Source organism: Centropristis striata, chromosome 18 (assembly GCF_030273125.1).
Source record: "Centropristis striata isolate RG_2023a ecotype Rhode Island chromosome 18, C.striata_1.0, whole genome shotgun sequence".
In the NCBI taxonomy this organism is placed as follows: Eukaryota; Metazoa; Chordata; class Actinopteri; order Perciformes; family Serranidae; genus Centropristis; species Centropristis striata.
The window spans coordinates 29,386,043-29,410,103 of NC_081534.1; the positions used below are offsets into that span (position 1 = coordinate 29,386,043).

Consider the following 24,061-nt stretch of genomic DNA (forward strand, 5'->3'; position numbering starts at 1 on the left):
GGCATGTTGATCATGGTAATAGTATAATATGTCCCAAAATGTTATAAAAAAAAACGACGAATTTAGAGTATGTCCAAAAATCTGGGGAAAAAAGTCATTATTTGTCGATTTTTGTCAAAATTTTAAAATGCCTACAAATGCTAAAAATGGGCCAATAATAGTCTTTTGATACATATTAGAGCATAATATGTCCAGAAATAAAATAAAATACAATACTATGGAATGTCCAAAAATGGAAGAAAAAAAAATCTAGATTTTTGTCAAAAAAGTTCAAATTTTAGGCATTTGCCTAAAAGGGCTAGAAATGGGTCAATTATAGTCTGTTGATACATGTAGTAGGTTGTCCAAAATAGTGAAAAAAAACACCATACTATGGGATGTCCAGAAATGACCCCCCCCCCCCCCCCCCCCCATCCCACCTTAAAAAAATTAAATGTTGATTTTTGTTAAAAATTGTCAAATTTTAAAATGCCTGAAAATGCTTCAAATGGGTCAAATATAGTCTGTTGATAATATTTAAGATTAATCCCACAATGGGGAAATTCAACATCTGCATTTAACCCATTCCTCTTTCGTACACACGAGTACATGCCTTGCTCAAGGGTACATTAGCCCTTGCCCTGCAATTTTTGATTTCTAACCTCTAAATCACAGATAACCAAGAAGTTTTCCCATACCGGGAGTTGAACCCGGGCCGCCTGGGTGAAAACCAGGAATCCTAACCGCTAGACCATATGGGAATGTATACATGATATTTTAGTAGTAGTTTGTGCAAAAATAGCAAAAAAACACCATATTATTGTCCAAAAATGAACTCCTGATAAAAAGTTTTACTATAGCATGTTGATTTTTGTCAAGATAGGGTTTAATCCATTTCTCTTTCTTACACACAAGTGAACGCACCATGCATTATGTTATATGCCTTGCTCAAGGGTACAATAGTCATTTTTTTTGGATTTGCACCAGCAACCTTGCAGTTAAATGTCCAATTTCTAACCTCTAAGTCACAGATACCAAAGATGTATTTCCCATACCGGGAGTTGAACCCGGGCCGCCTGGGTGAAAACCAGGAATCCTAACCGCTAGACCATATGGGAATATTTACATGATATTTTAGTAGTAGTTTGTGCCAAAATAGCTTGAAAACACCATATTATGGTTCCAAAAATGACCTCCTGATAAAAAAAGTCATACTATAGCATGTCAATTTTTGTCAAAAATAGTAAAATTTGAAAATGCCTAAAAATGATTAAAACGGGTTACTTATAGTCTGTTGATACATGTAGTAGTGGATTATGTCATATGCCTTGCTCAAGGGTACGTTAGGCATTCTTTGGATTTGCACGAGCAACCTTACGGTTAAAAGCCCAATTTCTAACCTCTAAGTCACGGATACCAAAGATATATTTCCCATACCGGGAGTTGAACCCGGGCCACCTGGGTGAAAACCAGGAATCCTAACCGCTAGACCATATGGGAATATTTACATGATATTTTAGTAGTAGTTTCTGCAAAATTAGCTTGAAAACACCATATTATGGTTCCAAAAATGACCTCCTGATAAAAAAGGCATGTCGATTTTTGTCAAAAATGGTAAAATTTGAAAATGCCTAAAAATGATTAAAACGGGTTAGTTATAGTCTGTTGATACATGTAGTAGTGGAGTTTGACCAAAAATAGCAAATAAACACCATATTATTGGATGTCCAAAAATGACTCACTCAAAAAAAGGTCATATGTCGATTTTTGTCAAAATTTGTCAAATTTTAAAATGCCTAAAAATGCTTCAAATGGGTCATTTACAGTCTGTGGATACATGTAGTAGTATAGTTTGTCAAAAATGGTGAAAAAACACCGTGTCATGGGATGTTGAAAAATGATCCCTCAAGAAAAAGTCATACTATAGCATGTCGATTTTTGTCAAAAATGGTAAAATTTGAAAATGCCTAAAAATGCTTCAAGTCTGTTAATTCTAGTCTGTTGATCCAGAAATGACATAAAAACACCATATTATGGGATGTCCAAAAACGGAAGAAAATAGAAAAAGTCTACATTTTGGTCAAAAATTGTCAAATTTTAAAATGCCTAAAAATGCTTCAAATGGGTCATTAATAGTCTGTTGATACATATATTAGTATAGTTTGTACAAAAATAGTTAAAAAAAAACACCATATTATGGAATGGCCAAAAATGTCAAATTTTAAAATTTCTGAAAATGCTTCAAATGGGTCAATTATAGTCTGTTGATAAGATTCATCCTTTATTAATCCCACAATGGGTAAATTCAACCTCTGCATTTAATCCATTTCTCTTTCTTACACACAAGTGAACGCACCATGCATTATGTTATATGCCTTGCTCAAGGGTACGTTAGGCATTCTTTGGATTTGCACCAGCAACCGTGCGGTTAAAAGCCCAATTTCTAACCTCTAAGGTCTCTAAGTCACGGATACCAAAGATGTATTTCCCATACCGGGAGTTGAACCCGGGCCGCCTGGGTGAAAACCAGGAATCCTAACCGCTAGACCATATGGGAACATTTACATGATATTCTAGTAGTACTTTGTGCAAAATTAGCTTGAAAACACCATATTATGGTAAGGACAGAGGATGCCGTACCATGTACAGTCTGTGAAGCCCTTTGAAGCAAATCTGTGATTTGTGATTTTGGGCTATATAAATAAAATTGATTTGATTTGATTATGGTTCCAAAAATGACCTCCTGATAAAAAAGTCATACTATAGCATGCCGATTTTTGTCAAAAATGGTAAAATTTTAAAATGCCTAAAAATGATTAAAACGGGTTAGTTATAGTCTGTTGATACATGTAGTAGTGGAGTTTGCTACCAAAAATAGCAAAGAAACACCATATTATTGGATGTCCAAAAATGATCCCCCTTTAAAAAAGTCATACTATAGTATGTTGATTTTTGACAAAATTTGTCAAATTTTAAAATGCCTGAAAATGCTTCAAATGGGTCATTTACAGTCTGTGGATACATGTAGTAGTATAGTTTGTCAAAAATGGTGAAAAAACACCGTGTCATGGGATGTTGAAAAATGATCCCTCAAAAAAGAGTCATACTATTATAGTATGACTCTTTTTTGAGGGATCATTTTTGGACATCCAATAATATGGTGTTTCTTTGCTATTTTTGGTAGCAAACTCCACTACTACATGTATCAACAGACTATTATTGTCTGTTGATTATAGTCTGTTGATACATATTACAGCATAATATGCCAGAAACTACAGAACAACACCACATTATGTGATGTCCAAAAATGGAAGAAAATAGAAAAAGTCATACTATAGCATGTCGATTTTTGTCAAAAATGATCAAATTTTAAAATGCTGAAAATGATTAAAATGGGTCAAATATAGTTTGTTGATACATGTAGTAATATAGATTGTCCACAATAGTTTTTAAAAAAGCCGACCATATGATGGGATGACCAAAAATGATCCCCCTTAAAAAAAAAAAAGCATACTTTAAATGTCGATTTTTGTCAAAATTGGTCAAATTTTAAAATGGGTCAATAATAGTCTGTTGATAAGGTTCATCCTTCATTAATCCCACAATGGGGAAATTCAACCTCTGCATTTAACTTCACACAAGTGAACACACCTTGCATTATGTTATATGCCTTTACTCAAGCACCAGCAACCTTGCAGTTAAATTTCCAACCTACGTATTTCCCATACCGGGAGTTGAACCCGGGCCACCTGGGTGAAAACCAGGAATCCTAACCACTAGACCATATGGGAACATACATGTGAGAAAACACCATATTATGTGATGTCCAAAAATGACCTCCTGATGAAAAAAACTCAGAAGCATGTCGATTTTTGTCAAAAAAAAGATAACTGGGTCTGGGTTCTTATGGGTTAAATGACTGAATGTAACGTTGTTGTTGTTGTTTTGGATGTCTGCAGAGCGACCTGAGCGACAGCATCGCTCTGCTGGTTGCCAGTAACGACCACGTGCAGGCCGTCATCTCTCAGATGGAAGAAATCTGCCACGTGGTCGAGGTCAGACACACACACACACACACACACACACACACACAAGGAAACATTTTTATTATCTGGTTGTGTATTATATTTATTTATGGATCCATAAAGAGTCCTTATGAGATGTTTCTTGTTTCCCACTGCAGGAGAACGGTCGGCGGCAGAGGGAGCAGCTGGCTCACAGCTTTGAGAGTCTGGCGGCCATCTTGGATGAGCGGAAGCAGGAGCTGGTGGGTCTGATCAGCAAACAGCAGGACGACAAACTGAAACGTGTCCGCTCGCTCATACGGCGGCACGGCGAGCAGCTGGAGACGGCCGTGACGCTGGTGGAGTCGGCCATCCAGACCATGGAGGAGCTGCACATGCCTCTGTTCATACAGGTGGGCGGGGCTTCACAGCAGCGGCATTTTATTAGTTTCTGAGCCAATTTTATTCATGTGTAATGTTAGTCCCAATAGTAGCATTTCAATGTGCACTGTAAAAAAATGTATTGATAAAAAAATTTTTTTTACAAAGTCTGGCAGTAAAAGTTGCCAAAAACTTAACATCAAATAACAGTAAAAAAAAAAAAAAAAAAGGAAAATATTTGACAAATAATTTCCTTATAAATACATATTATATATATCAAATATCTGTATTAAAAAATATATACAATTTTATAGTTTTTTTTAACTTTATATAACTTTTTCTGCTAGACTTTAAATCACTTTTTACACAAAATGTTAAGTTTTATAAGAAAAAAGAAAAAAAAGTTGCCTTCATTTTATATTCAGAAAAGTGATATGTATTGTTTTGTATTTTTATGCTGTAATTTTAACATTCAAGAGCATTAAGCAGTTGAATAATACTTTAAAAAAAAGTCCCATTATATTAATTTATAGATTTTTCAAATTTCATTTTATGGTAAATATTCGTAATGAAAGTAATTTACTTTTTTATGGCATTTGCGCTTAACGTAGTGTCATGACCCGACTCAAAGGAGATGACAAAAATGAAAAAACAAACAGGAAAAACACTGTAAAATAATCCAGTACATTTCTGGAATATATATATTTTTTACAGTGTTGTGAGAGCATTTTTTAACTTGTCCTCGCTGTATAAAATGAGCTGCTGTGACCTCTCGGATAATCACAGCCTCATGAAACTTTACAACCACAAACTAGAGACCTGGAGCATTCAGAGGATGTGCAACTTTCCACAGTTTATTGACAATTTGGGGGTTTAGCAGCAGTTTACAGAACAGAAGTGCAATTACTGGAAAAAATGCAATCCTGGCAGAAATCTTCAAATATCAAAAGTTTCAATACCAATCTTTTGTGTTCCTTAAGGTCTTGGTGTCTATATGTGGTATTTTGGAGGGATATTTGACTGTTTTTTATGTTCCATCATGCTTAAGTGGTCAAAAATAGTTAAATTTAGCACCAAATCAGTGCAACAAATGGTATCAACACAAAAAATGAGGCTAAATCTTCAACATTCGAATAGGCGCCTCACCAGAACACACTTTTTATGACTTATTTATGACTAGAAAACACACACACACAAACACACAAACAGTGCTGAGCTGCATCAAATTATCTTCAGTGTGGCATCTACTGCTGACCTGCTATCTCCCCCTTAAAAACCCTGTCTCCCACCACAAAAGGAGGCAGAATGATGAGGGGTTAATGGTTAAATGATACATATATAAACTAATATAGTAAATATTTAATTCAGGCCAAATATACAGGTATATACACCAAATAAAAAGTGCATTTTTTAAGAATCCCAGACGTCACATGAGCCTCAGCTGCAGGTTTTATTATACAGGATGCTCCGGGCCATGTCTGCTGCTGGAGATGATCAAGGGCTTCATGTTCAAGCTGCAGGCTGAGGAGGGAACAGGGGCAGGAACCCCAGCGGGACGCCTCCTCGGTGTGGGGACGCTCTGCTCCCTCTGGGGACAGCAGCTCTGTCTCTGCTCCTGCATACCTGAAGACCACAAACACATGATTAATTCATCCGGCTGCAGAGATCATGACTGTCAGTCCAGAGCACTGTATCGATGAAACAATTGATCACATGCACAAATCTCTATAAGGGCACAGTCATACAGTCATGCTAGACCAAGTCGGCAACCTTTACCAACAAAAGAGCCGTTGTTGGCCACAAAAAGAGAAAAAATCTCAGAATGGAGCCACAATTTTTTGCCTTACAACGAAGATAAATACAGAATTACACAAATTTAGTCTCACTGATTAATTCTCTGTCGTTTTGTGAAGCAAAAATGCCAATCATCAACTAGTTTAAGCTTTCCATATGTTTGGAGTTTCTGCTTAAAACTACTTTATATCATAACTAGAAAATTTCCTCTGGGGAAATTTTGAAAGGGCCACGGGGGCTACTGCCGGTGTGTGTACACTATGATGAGATTCTTCAGAGATTTCAAACTATGCCCTTTAACCTCAAAATGTGTGTGTGTGTGTGTGTGTGTGTGTGTGTGTGTGTAGGTGTAATTAAAATCACATAAAGTTACCTGTGTGTGTGTGCGTGTGTGTGTGTGTGTGTGTGTGTGTGTGTGTGTGTGTGTGTAATTAAAATCACATAAAGTTACCTGTGTGTGCGTGTATGAAGCATGTTTATGCATGTGTGAGGAGTGTGCGCACTTTAGTGCATGTGTGTGTGTGTGTGTATCTGTAACTGTAATCACATCAAAGATCAAAGGCAATCAGATCAAAGCAATCAACAGAATTAACTGACACCTGTTAATGAAAGAGTGACAGCAGCCAGAGGTGGACAGACTCGAATTTCTGGCCTCGAACAGAAAGCATTTTTGTCAAAACCATAATACCTATCATTGATCCGACTTCACTTTGAGCGTCCCGAGTTCTTCCTGAACGTCTACATATGATTTTTTTAAAGAAAAATAAAAAAATAGTTTTGTTAGAGCGATCTAAAAAAACTGTTCCATCTTCCTTTTTTCCAAATCTCCCTGCGTTTTTAATATGGGAGCCAATGAGGCTGTTGGTGGTGTTGGTGGATCATCTGTGCATCCTACGCCCAAACTATAACTCTGACAGCGTTACCAGAGGATTGTGAGTGAGCAGACACATTTTCCTACGTTTCTATGTATAAATTATTTCTGTAGAGTGGAATTTGCGGCCTGGAGCGCAGTTTTCAAATTAATTTTTTGACAGTTTTACCTCTCCCTCTACACTCTGAGCGATGACATCACACACTCTGACACGAACATTCCGTGCAATACACACCCATTATAATCTCAGAATTTCTCCAAAAATTATCATGGTCATTAAACAGGGATTGATAAAAAACTATATGACCTATCGAAACGTGGATTAATACACCGATACACAAGACTTATGTCTACTGCTTAAAGTTTAAATGGAGTCTCTAGGTGAAATTATGCCGGAGAAGTAGACGTTTAAAAATCTCCAATTATTGTTCTTTTTCGCTCATTTTTTGTCGTCCGTCCCATTCATTTCAATGCAAAATTGACTTACGTCGCAAAAAATCGTATTCTGTAGAGAAAAGTAATAGCACACCGATCCCGATCAAACCGCACGTTTTGATATATAATTTGTCCTGCAACTCTTTAAGTTGTAGGACTAGTAGCGGGACGAAATTGCGTCCGGAAGAGGAAGAAGAAGAAATCCACAGTATAACAGTAGTGCTCGGGGCTTCGCCCAGTGCTCGGTGCGTTAGCCCCGAGGCCCTAATTAAAACAAATATCTTATAGAGTTTGGACTGATGGTCGAACAAAAAAACTTATTTGAAGATGTTGCATTTAATTTTCTAATTCCTGAAAGTTCATAGACCAAAAAAATCATTGATTAGTTGCAGCCCTAAGTTTCATTTTAAGGACACAAAAGTTACTCAGAAATGTCTCTTTTTTTTGCATATTGACTGGTACTTTATGTGTCATCGGGTGCATAAATAAAAAAACAAGCTTTGGACGTCATTTAAAGGTCGAGAGAAACGTGACAGAAGAGTTTGTTAAACAGTTAACACTTTCTTTCATATTCCATCAATGCTCAAGTGGTCAAAAATAGTTCAATTTAGCACCAAATCAAGTGCAAATCAGTGCAACAAATGGTATCAACTCAAAAAAATGAGGCTAAATTTTCAACATTGCACCTCACCAGAACACACTTTTTATGACTTATTTATGACTAGAAAACTCTCACACACAGCGCTGAGCTGCATCAAATTAATCTTCAATGTGGCATCTACTGCTGACCTGCTATCTCGCTCTTAATAAACTCTGTCTCCCACCACAAAAGGAGGCAGAATGATGAGAGTTTTATGATTTATTGATACATATATATAAACAAATATACTAAATATGTCGCATTTGATTTTTTGATTCCCGAAAGTTTATAGACCAAAAAAAAATTGATTTGCTGCAGCTCTTTTCTGCATTTTAAAGACACAAAAGTTGTTCAGAAATGTCTCTTTTTTAGCATATTGACTGGTACTTTATGTGTCATCGGGTGCATAAATAAAAAAACAAGCTTTAGACGTCATTTAAAGGTCGAGAGAAACGTGACAGAAGAGTTTGTTAAACAGTGAAGACGTCTAAATCTCACTCTGGCTAAATTCAGCATCTTATTTCTGATGCAACGTGTCTGCGTCACTGCGTCTCCACTGAGGAAAGTGTCTGTTTGTTGTGTGTGTTTGTTGTGTTTGTTGTGTTTGTTGTGTGTGAGGAAGCTGGAGCCTCAGGTGTGTCTGTTTTATGCTCAGCCACGTCGTCTCTCTGAGCAGGTGTTGGAGCAGATAGAGTCTGAGGCAGCAGGTAGTAAACAGCGTCAGGCCAATCTGGCAGCTGGCAGTATTTCTTAAAATCATGTTTTTATTTCAACACTGTGACGCGTCTGACAAACACTTGTGACTGATGTCGCTGGCACGCACAACTGAAGCACAATGTGGTTAATTTGATTTCTTTTTCTGTCTCACAGAGCGCCCAGGACATCCTGGAGAAGTAAGTCGAGTGTTTGTGCATCAGATTTTAACCATTAACTAATAAAGTAAAAAATGTTTTTACTAAATTACAATTCTGAGGCTGTTTATTTAAGTATTTCCATTATTGCAACCTTCTACTTCTACTCAACCACATTTAGGAGGTAATTATTGTATGCTTTATTCAATTTCTTTAGTGACATGTAATTTGCAAATGTAAAAAACCCATAAAAAAAAATAAAAAAAGACAAGCATTTTTTTCAGTGAATTAAAGGGAAAACTTTGTCTCAAGGTATTTTACAGATTTTTAAAACCTATGACAATAAAAAGCTAACACATCTCTTTTTTAAAGTAATTAAAGGGAAATTTAGTGCCAAGTTGTAGTTTTTATAATAATGTAAAACAATCGAAAAGACAACACTTTTTTTTTTTTTTTACAATAAGTTAATGGGAAATCATCTAAAATTATTTTGCAGATTTTAACAACCATAAAAAAAAATAAGACAACAAATTTTTTGTAAATTGAAGGGACAATTTGTCTCAAGTTTTTAAAAAACCTATAACAATCAAAAAGACAACACATTTTTACAGTAAATTTAAGGGAAATTTGAGATTTTAAGGAAGATTTTCTACTAGTTTTGTGTCATTGGGGTGGTTTTGAGGGGAGACCGTTCTCTCTAGACATGACTGCTTCATGTGCCTATGACCAACTTTCATAGGAATGAACGGGGCCTACCTCCAACAATGTATCCAGTTCTATTTATACGTCCATGCACTGGAGACATGGAGGAAAGCCAAACACTGTTCATCTGCACATACAACCCATGCTGCAATGACAAAGAGACGGATGTAAATTGATAACATTTCACTTTTAACTACTTTATAGTAGGGTTGTCAAAAGTATCGATACTCAAAAAAGTATCAATACTAAAACGTTGTATCCAGATACAATACTCATTTTCAAAAGTATCGAGTATCTGAAGCTTGTTATCATAGCTGCCGTTTCTTTTTGCACAACTGTTTTTTATTATAAATATTTAACCTGTGGTTCTGTTCATTTTAACATGTTGCATTTTTCTTGTCAATTTGTTGTTAAATTGAAAAATGGTATTGAGTATCGTATATTTTCCTGAGTATCGGTATCGAGTTGAAAATTTTAGTATCGGGACAACCCTACTTTATAGTAAAGTCTGACCTGATCTTAGCCTCTAATAACACATCATAATTTATATTCTTATTAGAACCTGGTCTCACAGGAATCTGTGAAATAGCCATGGATTCGCTTAACTCAAAATCCGTGGAATAGCCACAGAATCACTCAAATTTCCGTGAAACTGACACGGATTCCGCTACAATGCAAATTAATGACAGTCATATCCCGTGGCTATTCCATGGATATTTTTTCCTATTGGTTTGTTCCAAGTCACGTGACTTTCAAGGTCCCGGCGGTCAGAACAAAAAACATGGCGGACAGTTCTCTCATTTTTAGTGAAAAAAACAATATTTTGACTTAGTTTCTGCATAAAAATGGATTTTGATTACATTTCTAGCAAGAAATATATGTTTTATTTTCTAAATATTCACTCAGTGAATGTACATAATCACTTTGTATGTTGGAATAGCCACGGGATATGACTGTCTTTAACTTGCATTGTAGCGAAATCCGTGTCAGTTTCAAGGAAATTTGAGTGATTCCGTGGCTATTTCACAGATTCCTGTGAAATCATGTTGGGAAATACAAGTACTAGTACCTCAGAGTTGTACTTAAACACAGTACTAGAGTAGATGTACTGTGGCAGCATACGGCTGTGTGTCATTCCAGCCGTCAGCTCTGTGACTCTTTAGTCACTTTGTATACATTATGCAGCAGATGATCGGCTTGTTGCTAAGAGATCGAAAAACCAAACAAATCTGCTCTGAACGCTGCCGTCTGGCAGTGTGTGTGTGTGTGTGTGTGTGTGTGTGTGTGTGTGTGTGTGTGTTTGCTGATGGATCGAGGCAGTGTTGGTCTTTTGAGTCGACACCAATAATCTTTGACATTTGCCTGATTAAATATTAATGTTTGAATGTGTCAATACTACTGAGGCTGCAGATCAGAGGCTTTAACTTCAAATGTGTAAAACAGAATACAAGAGTGTCTTAATGCGTAAATAAAAGACTTAAAAACTATTTTAAAGTAAACTATCAGCTTTTAGAGGCAAAACTCAGAGAATATGTATCTGTCATTATACAAATCTGAGTCATACAATGACAACTGACTGTGTTTGTATCTGATTTTATTAAAATGTTTCCAACATTGAGGAGGAAAAAATGTCTCTAATTCAGGCTAATATTCAGATAAACTAAACTAAATCTTAGTTGTGTTTTGTTATTAATTCCTTTTGTTATAAATACAACTAAAATCACAAATCAAATAAAAGATTAGTTGATTGACATAAAATTAATTGCAAAAACATTTGATGGTTCTAGCTTCTAAGATGTGTAGATTCACTGTTTTTTTAAACAAATTTTAAAATATTTTTTTAATAAAATTATTTTCAGATTTTTTACAGATTGTATCAAGGGTTATTTTGATGCTTTATCACAGTAATATTGAAACAGCCAAAACATTTTTTCATTTGCTTTAACAGCATTTAAAACTTTTGCATAGTGACAGTTGAATTTAAATGTTTAAGTGATATATTGAAACCTGTGTGTGTGTATGTGTGTGTGTGTGTGTGTGTGTGTGTGTGTGTGTGTGTGTGTGTGTGTGTGTGTGTGTGTGGACAGGATGGCGGTGACGTCCCGGGCCGGTCACATGGAGCGTCCGGAGCTCGGTTATGAGAGTTTGAGCCACTTCGACATCGACACCGACGACCTCGCCGACATGCTGAGAAACATCGAGTTCTGCTCCGGTACGAACAGAGAAACAGCCTGAAAGTAAAGGGTTAATATACCAGTTACAGGATAACAGAGACAGAACATATAATATAGACCAGGGATGGGCAACTGGAGGCCCGGGGGCCACATACGGCCCGCACCCTCACTTGAAGTGGCCCTCAGTACAACTACATGCATTTGAGCATGAAATCTTAAAAGTGCAGTGTAGAAATGGGCAAAATTACTTCTTCCATTAATGTTGGTCTGCTGTTCTTGCACTGAAAAAAAAAGAAATCACAGTAAGTGGTTATTTTTTATTTGCTTCTAACCTTTTGTATTCATCTTTATACTGTTAAACATGCATTTAAGCATGAAATATGTTAAGTTACTGCACTGTAAACATATTTAAAATTGCAGTTTCATCATATCTGGTTAAGAACAAGGTCCTATATGTGGCCCTGTGGTAGTGAACATGAAAAATTGTGGCCCCCTGCAGCATTTAAGTTTCCCATCCCTGAGGATGAGACTTGTTTTTACGTTGTGGATTCACTAAAAGTCAATGTAACATTCTCTCGAGTGAAAATTATGTTCTGTACACGTGTGTGTGTGTGTGTGTGTGTGTGTGTGTGTGTGTGTGTTTAGGTGTGGGAGACGATGAAGAAGAAGAAGATCCTGAAGAAGGTGGAGAAGAGTTGGACCTGGACTTGTCCTCCAGATTTTGAGACCAAATCAGAGGTAGTTGCTGTTTTAACCACTTTAGTGAAGAGTTTTTAAAGGTGAAATATTTCATTTAAAGGTACAATGTGTAATTTTCAGCCACTAGGAGTCCCTCAATCAAAACAATATCTAAATACACAGCGTTGTCGTCATTGCGGTCAGGTTCTCCTGGTCTGGGCTCCTTCAGTGTTCAGGAGGTTTTATTGGTAGCTGAATTATCCGTGGAGATTTCCTGCTCTCCAAAACTAACAGATCTGGTGATTAAAACCAGTAAAAGCCTGATTTAAGCAGTTTAACCTATAAAGTTTTTGTTTTTCCAATGAGGTTTGCACATGGGAGGAGGCTCCAAGCCGAGCTGATTCTAACATTTGCTCAACTTCCTCGACGTCTCGATGACTTAAATCATTCTCGTGGTTAAAATAAATAGCTAAATTGAGCAGTATCTAAAAATGTGGCTTAAAACAGGATAAAAAGTTCATTTATGATAGCTTCAGGCAGACAACTATATCATTGACACACGCACAAAGGATATAAGAAATTAACATTTCTCTCATTTAGTTTGTTTTTTAGACATTTTAATCCATAAATGTTACATATTATACTTTTACTGATTGTATATTCTCTGAGAGACTAACAGAACAGAAACAAACAACTTGAAACACCTTCTGAGTCTCCCTGTCGACCTGTACTGATGAATTGATCGGGTTCAGCTCAGCTGGGGCTTTGTGGTTTGTTTGATTTTGGTTTAGAAAGTGTCAGACTCCTCACATTAGTTATTCAGCTGGAGAGGACGAACCCAAAGCCCTGAATCTCCTCTTCAGCTCAATGTCTTTAGTTTTATACAGAGTTTGTTAACCCATTTAGGCCTAAAACGCCTGGAAAAAATGCCCGTAAAACCTCTGGGTGATTTTAAATGAACCCCCCTTGTCTTTTTATGTGTGTTTTATGTGTGTTTTTATGGTTTTGTTTTTTTTTCATCTTTTGTGTGTTTTTGTGTGTTTTATGTGTGTTGTTTGTAATTTTTGGGGTGTTTTTTGTACATATGTGTGTTTTTGTTTGTGTTTTATGTGGGGGTTTTTTCAAAATGTTTTGGGTGTTTTTTGTAAAGAAAATGTATGTGTTTTTAGTGTGTTTTTGTGTGTTTTATGTGTGTTTTTATGTGTTGTTTTTAAATAATTTTTTGTGTTTGTTTTATGTGTGTTTTTGTGTGTTTTTAAGTGTGTTTTTATGTTTGTTTTATGTGTTTTTTGTCATTTTTGTGTGTGTTTTATGTGTGTTTTTTTTATTTTTGGGTGGTTTTTGTAAAGAAAATGTATGTTTTCTGTGTGTTTTAAGTGGGTTTTTATGTGGGTTTTCTTGTATAAAAATGTGATTTTTATATGTGTTTTTGTAATTTTGTGTGTGTTTTTTGTGTTGAAAATGTTGATCCAGTAAGTCAAAATGAAAAAAATAATAATCAGGTCATATTGGTGAGGTTGTGCTGAAAACAACACCAACATGGCATGGTGAACACTTTTTAAGTCGTTTATACAGGCAGAATGAAAAAGAGTCAAAAACGGACAAAATAACCCCAAACTCCAAAGGGTTAACACAACCAACGACTGTTACAATAAAAAGAAATCCAAAAATGTCACCAATGATGCACAAAGGGTTTAAAGTGTCTGAACGAGCATCCTGCAGATAAACAAGTATCTAAAAATGCAAAAAACACAAAGCTGCACTGACGGCTCTCCAGCTGAAGAGCTGCAAATGTGTCAGAGCCTGTTTATAGATGTTCTTGTCGCTCCGCTGATGAATTGTAATATTTGGAAAAAAATGTGCTCAAACTGAAGTCAGCAGCGGCAGCAACGACATCAGCAGCAGCAGCTCACTGTGTACGGTGTGAAATCATCTCTAACAAGACCACTTACGTAAAAAAAGAGGAGAGGCGAAGGATTCCCCTCGTCCACTCAGAGAGACGACAGCATCGTGCTGACTCAACAACAACAGCGCGGTCCTCCTCCTCCTCGCTGCGTTTCTGTGACATTAAGGCCGAGCAGCTGGAGAGTCACTGGTGATTGTTCAGACGTGGGATGATGACACTGATCTCATGTTATTCCTCTTTTTGTTCTTGACTCGAGGTCCTCGCTGCAGTCCTGTGGAAAAAAAGAGACGGAAATAGAGGTTTTACCATAATCCTCCGGAAGAAATCCAACAAAGACGACATGAAAAAAACACAAAACTTGATTGAAATCGTACCTTTTCCATATGTTCACCATCTGTGTTCCCAGATTCTAAACCTCCCACATTGTTGCCTTTTGTTCAGTTTTAGAAAAAAAGTGCATTGTGTGTAAATATATCCCTCTATGTATAGCTCACAGGAAACGTATACAGTGGATTTAGCACTGTATTCTGTGTTGTGGGAGGGAAAGTAAAAAGGTTTTCGTTCATGTGTGTCCTCAGGATTTAAAGCCCTTATATAGCTTCTCTAAAGGCTTCTGTAAAGATACAGTTTTATCATTCTTTTCAGTCGTTATGTAAATTAAAAAATGTGGGGATTAAAGTCAATAACATAGAGATTTGTGGTTATGAGCGAGAGTGTGCAGCAACTATAGGCTAAATTATTTAGTCAAAACTGAATATTTTCCCTTTTTTTATGCTGTATTTCAACGAGAAAAACACAAAAAAACTGCAGAAAGAGGAATGACAGCAGCAGCAGAGAGCAGGATGTGGAGCTGAGAGAGTGGGCAGATAAGCTCATTACTGTAGGTCACATTACAAATGATTTGCTTTTTTCGAGGGGGTTTCCAAAACAACCCACAGGAATATTTCCTGCTCTGCCCCCCTGTGTGGTTTGGGCACCTGACGCTGCTTTGTTACAGGACGAGGCTGCTGAAATTCTGGATTTCTCTCAGTGTCTGTTTGATAAAAAACAAACGAACAATGAAATGATTCATCTAACAAGTATTAAATGCATTTTCCTGCATTTTACTGGCAAAGGCGGCTTTTTTAGACATGGTTATTGTTTTGAAATCGTCTTTTTTAACCCAAACCATCATCATCATTTCCTCAACCTAACTGCTTTTGTTTTGTGAGGCTGTACCAGGATCAGGAGCTGTATCTAGACCAGGGATGGGCAACTTAAATGCTGCAGGGGGCCACAGTTTTTCATGGACACTACCACAGGGCCACATATAGGACCGTGCACTTAACCAGATATGATGAAACTGCCATTTTAAAATTTAAAATTAAAATTTTTAAATATGTTTACAGTGCAGTAACTTAAAATATTTCATGCTCAAATTCATGTGTAACAGTAGCCTGGCTAACACCAGACTAATCTCAAATGAGATTTGGTCTGGCAACCAGCCGTTCATTTCTCCGTAGAGGAGGTGTGGTTTACGATCCTCCAGAGCCGTTTATTGGGCGCTTAGAATGTCTATCAAAGCGTCTGTAGGTAGCTCTTAGCCAATCAGATCAGTTATACCAGATGACGTAGTAGAGCAACAGAAATGGATGTTTGTTGTGTGTGTGTCTGTGAGAGAGTGTTGTTTGCTGCTTTGCTTCTCCAGTTCTCGCTTTCTGCAAGATTGTTTATTTTCACGCTTTATTCCCCCTCATGTCATTCAGCCACACCGTCTACAGCTAAAGAGAGTTTCGCGTCTGCAGCAGCCATGTTGGATCCGTAAGAAAACTACAAGCTTCCAAGTGCCGAGCAGTACGCGTCATCGTCTTGCCGTCCCTCCCCGCTCTGTGATTGGATCCCTAAAACAGGGCTAAGAAACCTCTCTGGTTGCCAGACTGGATGGAGGTTCGAAATTAAATTCGAGCGCGCAAGGCAGTCTGGGTATACCCAGGCTAGTGTAACAGTATAAATAGGAATACAAAAGGTTTGAAGCAAATAAAAAATAACCACTTACTGTTATTACTTTTTTCTTCAGTGCAAGAACAGCAGACCAACATTAATGCAAGAAGTAATTTTGTGCATTTTTACACTGCACTTTTAAGATTTCATGCTCAAATGCATGTAGTTGTACTGAGGGCCACTTTAAGTGAGAATCCGGGCCGTAGGCGGCCCCCGGGCCTCCAGTTGCCCATCCCTGATCTAGGATATCACAGCCTCATGAAACTTTACATCATTTCCTCAACCTAACCAGGTAGTTTTGTTGCCTAAACCTAACCAAACTGCAACAGAAAATAACAAGTTAACTTAGTCTAGAAGTAGGTTCCCCACAAAGGGTGTAATGCATCCCTCACTAGGCTGACAAGCAAATAGCAAACAGTGCTCGTGTGCTATTTGCACTAGAAGCTGACATTTTTCCAGGATTCCTGCAGGAGCGGAGTCAATATGACTATTTATCACAGGACCGGGACGGGACAGGCGGAAAAAGTCAGGATGGGAATGTTAATATTGCCAATAGGTTTTCTTTAAAATGTAGAGATATATAGACTTCAGCCCTGAAAAAATGTGAGAGAAACGGGGATCTAGCAGCTGACACTCACTGGGAAAAAGTAAGGGGATTGTTGGTTGTTTTTATGCCCTTAAGTGAAGGAATTTTGGGCAATCAGAGTCAGGAATTGCATTTCAGGAATTGTGTGTCTGTCTTGCGGTTGGGTATCTACTCCTGTGTCATCTTCTAATTTTCACATATCTAAAATAGGTAATATGTGAACATTTTGGGAACTTTTGGGATGTTGTGAGTTGTAAGAAAAGTTGAATTAGTGTTGATTCGTTGATTTACAACCAGAAATTCTTGCTTTTATTTTCTTTCACCTGGTCACAGATTAAATTAACCCTCACTGAGTCAGATAAATGAGTTCTTCTGTGTTAGCCACTGCTTTGATTTTTAAAATGTACTTTGAACTTAAGGTCTGAAATTTATTTTTTTGGTTAGAACTCTTTCCAAACTATGTGCATACACTTTGTAACTAATCATGCCTTTAACAATGTTTTAATGAGAATGTTTTTTTTAATAATTATGTTTATTTTTGGTCACATATGCCACTCATTTTCTATATTTCTTTCCTGATTGTTTTTATTTATTCTGATTGCATGAAATATTTTTTATTTTACATATGATTATAAGAATTTGTTGACCTGCGAAGCTGTTTATTTTACTGTGAAATGTGATAGTTTCATGTAGTTTGTTGGTTTTATATATAAAGTGGCACATCATCTGTGGATATATTTAGATGATTTATACTGATATATTATTTTATTGGTGCACGACTCCCGCCACTGAGAAATGTAAAAAAATAAATAAAAATAGATCAAATAAAGTGAAAATATATGCTAAAGCAACTGTTACGATTTTATTTGTCTTGATTAAAGCATGTCTTATTAAAATCTTATTATTTTTCAGATAAATAAAAAAAATGTTTTGTTATTGGCCTGGAAATAAAATAAAATAAAATAAAAAAAATAAAAAAAGAAAGAAAGAATAAAATAACATTAAGAAATGTTAAAAACCCAGATGAATATTACTTTTAGTAAATTAAGAAAATAACTATAAAAAATAAATTCAAAAATAAATTAAGGAAAAATAACCAAATATTTCAAGGGAAATGGAAAAATGTAGTAATTTTAAATCATTTAAATATAATTTTTAATAATTATTTAATCATGAAAACATTTTTATAAATGCCAATTGTGATTATTATTATTATTATTATTATTATTATTATTATTATTATTATTATTATTATATAAACTGAAGTACAACATGCTCCTCTTTGGTGTAAGAAAGTATTTTGCATCCTTGGGATTTAAAACGCTGTCTAGAATTTAAACAACAATATGAATGTAAATCTCCAAATGACTCTATTTGTCTTCATGCATGAAACATTGTAATTTTACAGGTTTTCCTGCAACAGCAGACTAACCATTAAATATTCTTTGCTTCAGGTTTGATCTTTTGAAGTCAAACGCTCTGCAGAGTTCTGCAGATTATCAGAGTTCAGAGTGATGATGACACACACGTTTGTTGTTGCTTTGCATCTACAAACTGATACGTAATGGCATTTGTAAAGCGCATAGAGGCAGATGAAACAACACGTGCACACACACACACACAGACACACACATGCACACGCACACACGGCAGAAGAATCACCAACACACCCACAGTTTGGTCTGAGTCAGAGGAACAAGAAGCCCGTTTTGACTTCTGTCTTCTCTCTTTCTATCTGTTCAACAACTTGGAAATTAAAGGGCTACTTTGATATTTCTCAACCCACTTTTTCCTTTTTTTTTGGTGTTTAAGTGACTCATGGGAACAACATTTTACATGATATTGGTCCAATAATGAGCAAGAACTGCAGCCATGAAACACACTGCAGTGTAATCCTTTAGTTTGATTGTGCAGCATCAATATAACTCCACTAAAAGTGCTTGTTTTTACACTGACAGGCTACGATTGTTAAAATTGTCTAGTTCTGTCTGCTTTGTCACCACAACTCTGCCCAAACTTGAAAACCTGCTTGATCGACCGATGAGAACCTGGTCTCACAGGAATCCGTGAAATAGCCACAGATTTGCTTAACTCAAAATCCGTGGAATAGCCACGGAATCAGTCAAATTTCCGTGAAACTGACACGGATTTCGCTACAATGCAAGTTAATGACAGTCATATCCCGTGGCTATTCCATGGATATTTTTTCCTATTGGTTTGTTCCAAGTCACGTGACTTTCAAGGTCCCGGCGGTCAGAACAAAAAACATGGTGGACAGTTCTCTCATTTTTAGTGAAAGAATCAATATTTTGACTTAGTTTCTGCATAAAAATGGATTTTGATCACATTTCTAGTGAGAAATATATGTTTTATTTTCTAAATCTTCACTCAGTGAATGTACATAATCACTTTGTATGTTGGAATAGCCACGGGATATGACTGTCATTAACTTGCATTGTAGCGAAATCCGTGTCAGTTTCACGGAAATTTGAGTGATTCCGTGGCTATTCCACGGATTTTGAGTTAAGCAAATCCGTGGCTATTCCACGGATTTTGAGTTAAGCGAATCCTTGGCTATTCCACGGATTCCTGTGAGACCATGTTGACCGATGAAGGATGCAAAGGAAAACTCGATTCCTCTTATTCTTTGATTTTTATTTTCTTGAAGATGGTTTTGGGTTTGAGGGTTTAAACAGAACTATGGAATTGAATGGGATGGAAAAGGTTGATAACCTTCAAGATGAACAGAAAAGACAGACATTAGTCTTGAAAAATCCCAATAAACATTTAACCAAACAGTTTTCCTAAAGAATAAATGTTACCGTTACTTTCAAACAAACAAAGTAATTCAAATTAACCTACACTGCAAAAAAAGGAAAAGTTGGGTGAACTCAAAATTTCAAGGCAACAAACTTCGATAAAATTTCAAGTTGGACAATTAAACTAAATATTTTAAGATTTGTTTTTGAGTTTGCTCAACTCTGAATTCAGATATTTGAACTTATAATTTAACATTGTAATAACTTTTAATCCTTACTTCTGCTAACTTCTGCAATGTGCTGAATTGGCACGATTGTAACACCGCTATGAAATGTCAGCTAATGTTGTGACCACAATTTTGAGTTAGCGTTGATACGCTAATGGCTACTCTTGTAGCTGTAACGAGCAGCGCCGCTAGCATCAGTTAGCCGATAGCATCAGTTAGCCGCTAGCATCAGTTAGCCGCTAGCTTTCGCTAATGACCGAATTTCACCGTTTTCCCGCATTTCACAACAAAGAAATAAGAGTTATCAGAACTATTGTCCCTTGTTGTGAACCCCAACTTAAAGATATAAGTAACAACAAGTCACAAACTTGTTTTTGAGCAGACAACTGGCTTCCTTTGTTGTCCAAGTTTTACCAACTTAAGTCACTGTTTTAGGCCAAAAAAATACAAGTCGGCTTTTTTTGCAGTGCAGGTGCCAGGTGAATATGGTCCCTCTAGGAGCACTTCCTGAGAGTTTGGGTTCCACCCAGCTCTTTTGTGTGGTTGCCCTCTGCAGGTCTGGAGTGCATCTTGTGAATGTGTTCTTGTGAATTAATTGGGATTTGACACAACAATAATAGTCTGACAACATCATGGAAATAACCCCACAGAGAATTACAATGTATTTCTTTATTTTTCACTTGATACAGTCTGTCTGTTTGTTTGTCTCATGAAGTCTCGATCAGTAAGAAGTCTTGTTCTGAGGAGCGCCAAGAAGAGATTCAGACAGACTTTCGACGTCAGATGGAACATCTAGCCGATTTCAATGATATAAAAGAATGAGACTTCTTCTTGAGCGAGACTTCACACTGTTAACCCTCTGGAGTCCATGAAACCACCTGCACATTACTTCTTCATGACGTGAAGACATAAAAATGAAGCAACATTGAGTCTTGCCATCAGCTTCTCTCTAAAGTTCTGGCTTGAAACTCCATGCCAGATTTTATTTGATGATATTCGGCCAAGTAAAACCGGAGATAATGTCAAATATATTTAGTATAAAATATAGAACTAGATATTATCCTCATTTTACCTGTTATATGTTAGATATATTTGCAACCTCTATTCATATTTGCAATATTTAAAATTCTGTGTTTTGAAACATAAATTTCAAGATCAGATTTTATGTTTTCCTTTGTTTCTTTTGGGTTCAAAATTTTGATCAAGTAAGTCAAAGTTAAAAATGTATTATCAGGACTTATAGGTGAGGTAACGCTGAAAAAACTGATACCAACATGGCATGGTATAGATTTTTAACAGATTTTTTAACTGACATAAGAGCCGAAGATTTCAGAGGGTTAACAAACGGCCCGGATCAAGCAGAAAAGGAAAGAAAAACTTTATTTCTCTGTAGGATCCTTCAGACACTTATATTAACAATCGTAGCCTGTCAGTGCTAAAATAACTCTAGTGAGCTGCAGCCCCCAGTAGCCATTTAGACACAAATACATGGGAAAATAGGTTTGATTTTCTTGAAATTAACTCATAATTTGCTAAACATTTGGAAGGAAACCTGCCTTCTGTCTGCACACTATCTAATAAATTAAGAAAATTAAAAAAAAATTGTGAAAGAACATATGAAAAGGGTTCATCTCCTTTGGACACACATGCAAAAACATGAATTCTTTGAGGAGCTTTAATCTGTGCAGTCAATGTTAAATTATTTTGATACATTGGGAATATTTTTGCCTGATGGTGGCACAAAAGAAGATGCAAAAAATATCAAGCTTCAAGTCAGGTTTTATGAAAATAAATAAAAAAATGTAATTCATTTTTGAGATATTTTGTCATGAACCAAAGCGTGAATCAAGAAGAAATTTCCGTTCAATGTTTGAACTGGTCCTTCATTATTACAACTTATCCTCTGGAAGATATGGATATCCAAAATTAAATAATAAACCTGCAAATTGGACAAAAAAATCTGTGAATTTTCTAGTATTTTCATTTTCAGTTTTGTCTCATTACTCATGTAAAAACATTGGATGACACTTAAATCAGTCACAGAAAGTTGTATTTTATAACCCAGAACACACATTTATAATCAGCACAATAACAGAACCAATAGATTTTTTTTTTTTACTTCAAACTTTTTTATTACAAAATATAAATGGCAAAAAAAGCTTTTTCTTCTTTTTTCTAAAACAATGTGATCAGAGTCAGACATGAGAGTTTATGGTAAAATAAAGCTTTTTTTCCTTCTTTTTTTTTTTTTTTTAGGTTAGCATGCTACAGGTGATACAGTACAGGTGATAGTGCTCCCGCTCAAAGTAAAAGGACAGAAAAGAGGATGAAAGGAAGGCGAGAGCTGAAAACTGATCAACATAAGAGTGTGATTTGCCTTTTCTTCTCTCAGATACAAATAAATCACAAAGTTTGATCGATCAGAGTGGATTTAAAACAACAAGGAGACAGAGGAGAGTTTGGTATTTATGGAAAGGGGGTTGAATTTTTCCACCAGAATAACTACTCAAAGGTTAATTATTGGCTTGAGATTTCACTTTAACTGGTTGGATGCCACCTTAATTTAGCCAGAACTTGTATATTAATACTGGAAAATAGCTTTAAACCATTTTTGGTGCCATCAAAAAACCCATTATGACACTTTTATCCAGCACAATACCTTGGTGCATGAATTACCCATTTAATATTTTGGTTTACATTAACAAATCAAAGAAAATAAATGGTAAAAAAAACAAAGAAATAATAGCCTACTGTCTTTGTAGTCTACCTGTATAATCATTAGATTATTTAATTTTCATTTAATGATTGTCCTAAAGTAAGAAGAAAAAGAAAAAACTTTTATTTTGGTGTTTTGTCACCATATTGTAATCAGAAACCAAAGATTAGGGGTTTTATTTTCCACAAAATCAGGTGGGAAAATGTGGAGAAATGTCACACAAACAGTATCGGCTGAAGATTTACTTATTATAGGAGAGTTTAAAACATGTTTCTATATTTAAAAGTCTTTTCAACACAGCACCAATTCAGTTGTGTAAAGCCAAACAGCCACAATACAATTTATATTGGACTTATTTATCTGCAGGGACTAACAAGTATCCTTTAAATTAAGATGATCTATACATTAACACTGAGTATTTGTAGATATTTAGGTCAACTCTATACTGCAGAAATATCTTCATTTCAAGCATCAAAACCTTTGATCATAAACACAAATGACAAAGAACACATCTCTGGCTCAAATGTGTCCAAATGTTAAATTATAGCAGACAGGTTCCCTTTATAAAGTCCAGTGTGGAGAGGAGTGTGTGTGTATGTGTGTGTCTGTGTGTGTGTGTGTGTGTGAGGAGGGTGGGGGTGCACCCATGAGGAGGTGGGGGGGGGGGGGGGGGGGGGGGGGGGGGGGGGGGTCTGAGAGGTCCGTTTCCACCTTTTCCAACAGAGTCTTTAAATAAACGCTTGAGAATTTACATGTTACTCGCGGATGCTGCGATGCGTAAAATGGCACCATCTGTGCGTAAAATGACGCGGAGAGGAAGGCAGGCGCACAAACAACAACTAATGTCAGAGGTCTTGAATACTTGGGACAGCTCTCTGGCTGTTTTAATGAGGCATTTAAAAAAAATAGAGCTTTACTTCCCGACCTCGTCGAGGACTTTGCGGTTGAGCTGAGCCTGCTCCCTCTGGCTCTCCATCTTGGCCATCTGGATCATATTCCTCAGCAGGTGGAAGGTGAGGTCGATGGACAGCGGCGGCTCTTCGCTGCGTTTCAACAGCTGCACCGCCGTCCTCACCGCCTGCTCCTCCTCCTCCTCCGCGTGCCGCTGCTCCTCGCTCTCCCCTGCAGGTGAGAGCAGGTGCAGAGGGTCCGGGTTCCTCTTCTGCAGGAACCTCAGGAGGTGGTCGCCCAGCAGGTCCGAGGCGCTGCTGTCCCCGGCGGCCGCCGCTCTGAGGAGCACTTCGTCCAGTTGCTGCGTCTGGAGGCGGCCGCTGCCATCCAGCCAGCCGGGGAGGATGCGCGGTCTGCCGGCGGCGGGGCGGAGGTGCGACGAGAGGAGGACCGAGGAGAGGAGCAGGAGTAGGGGGACCGGCTTCAT

At 36.9% G+C, this 24,061-nt stretch overlaps 2 protein-coding genes and 5 non-coding genes across 7 annotated transcripts in view; 1 reads left to right on the top strand and 6 right to left on the bottom strand.

Annotated features, from left to right (window-relative positions):
* The window catches only part of trim54 (tripartite motif containing 54), a 27,273-nt gene extending 14,717 nt beyond the window's left edge, over nt 1-12,556 (top strand). Inside the window, exons 4-8 of the mRNA XM_059356612.1 lie at nt 3,939-4,034; nt 4,163-4,396; nt 8,975-8,997; nt 11,745-11,869; nt 12,477-12,556. Of these exons, the coding sequence (XP_059212595.1) occupies nt 3,939-4,034; nt 4,163-4,396; nt 8,975-8,997; nt 11,745-11,869; nt 12,477-12,556 (558 nt within the window). The remainder of the gene's footprint in view (nt 1-3,938; nt 4,035-4,162; nt 4,397-8,974; nt 8,998-11,744; nt 11,870-12,476) is intronic.
* Nucleotides 669-740, bottom strand: trnae-uuc (transfer RNA glutamic acid (anticodon UUC)). Its single transcript has one exon. It is a non-coding gene; the product is annotated as a tRNA-Glu (tRNA).
* trnae-uuc (transfer RNA glutamic acid (anticodon UUC)) lies at nt 1,026-1,097 on the bottom strand. The gene has a single exon. It is a non-coding gene; the product is annotated as a tRNA-Glu (tRNA).
* Nucleotides 1,408-1,479, bottom strand: trnae-uuc (transfer RNA glutamic acid (anticodon UUC)). The gene has a single exon. It is a non-coding gene; the product is annotated as a tRNA-Glu (tRNA).
* trnae-uuc (transfer RNA glutamic acid (anticodon UUC)) lies at nt 2,465-2,536 on the bottom strand. Its single transcript has one exon. It is a non-coding gene; the product is annotated as a tRNA-Glu (tRNA).
* On the bottom strand, nt 3,699-3,770 carry trnae-uuc (transfer RNA glutamic acid (anticodon UUC)). The gene has a single exon. It is a non-coding gene; the product is annotated as a tRNA-Glu (tRNA).
* Nucleotides 12,557-23,367: 10,811 nt separating the features above from the next.
* Nucleotides 23,368-24,061, bottom strand: uts1 (urotensin 1). Its single transcript, XM_059356771.1, has one exon. It carries the CDS (start codon nt 24,059-24,061, stop codon nt 23,597-23,599), a length of 465 nt encoding a protein of 154 aa, XP_059212754.1. The 3' UTR covers nt 23,368-23,596.

Coding starts and splice junctions, on each gene's coding strand:
- uts1 (XM_059356771.1), bottom strand. CDS start 24,061: ATGAAGCCGGTCCCCCTACTCCTGCTCCTCTCCTCGGTCCTCCTCTCG.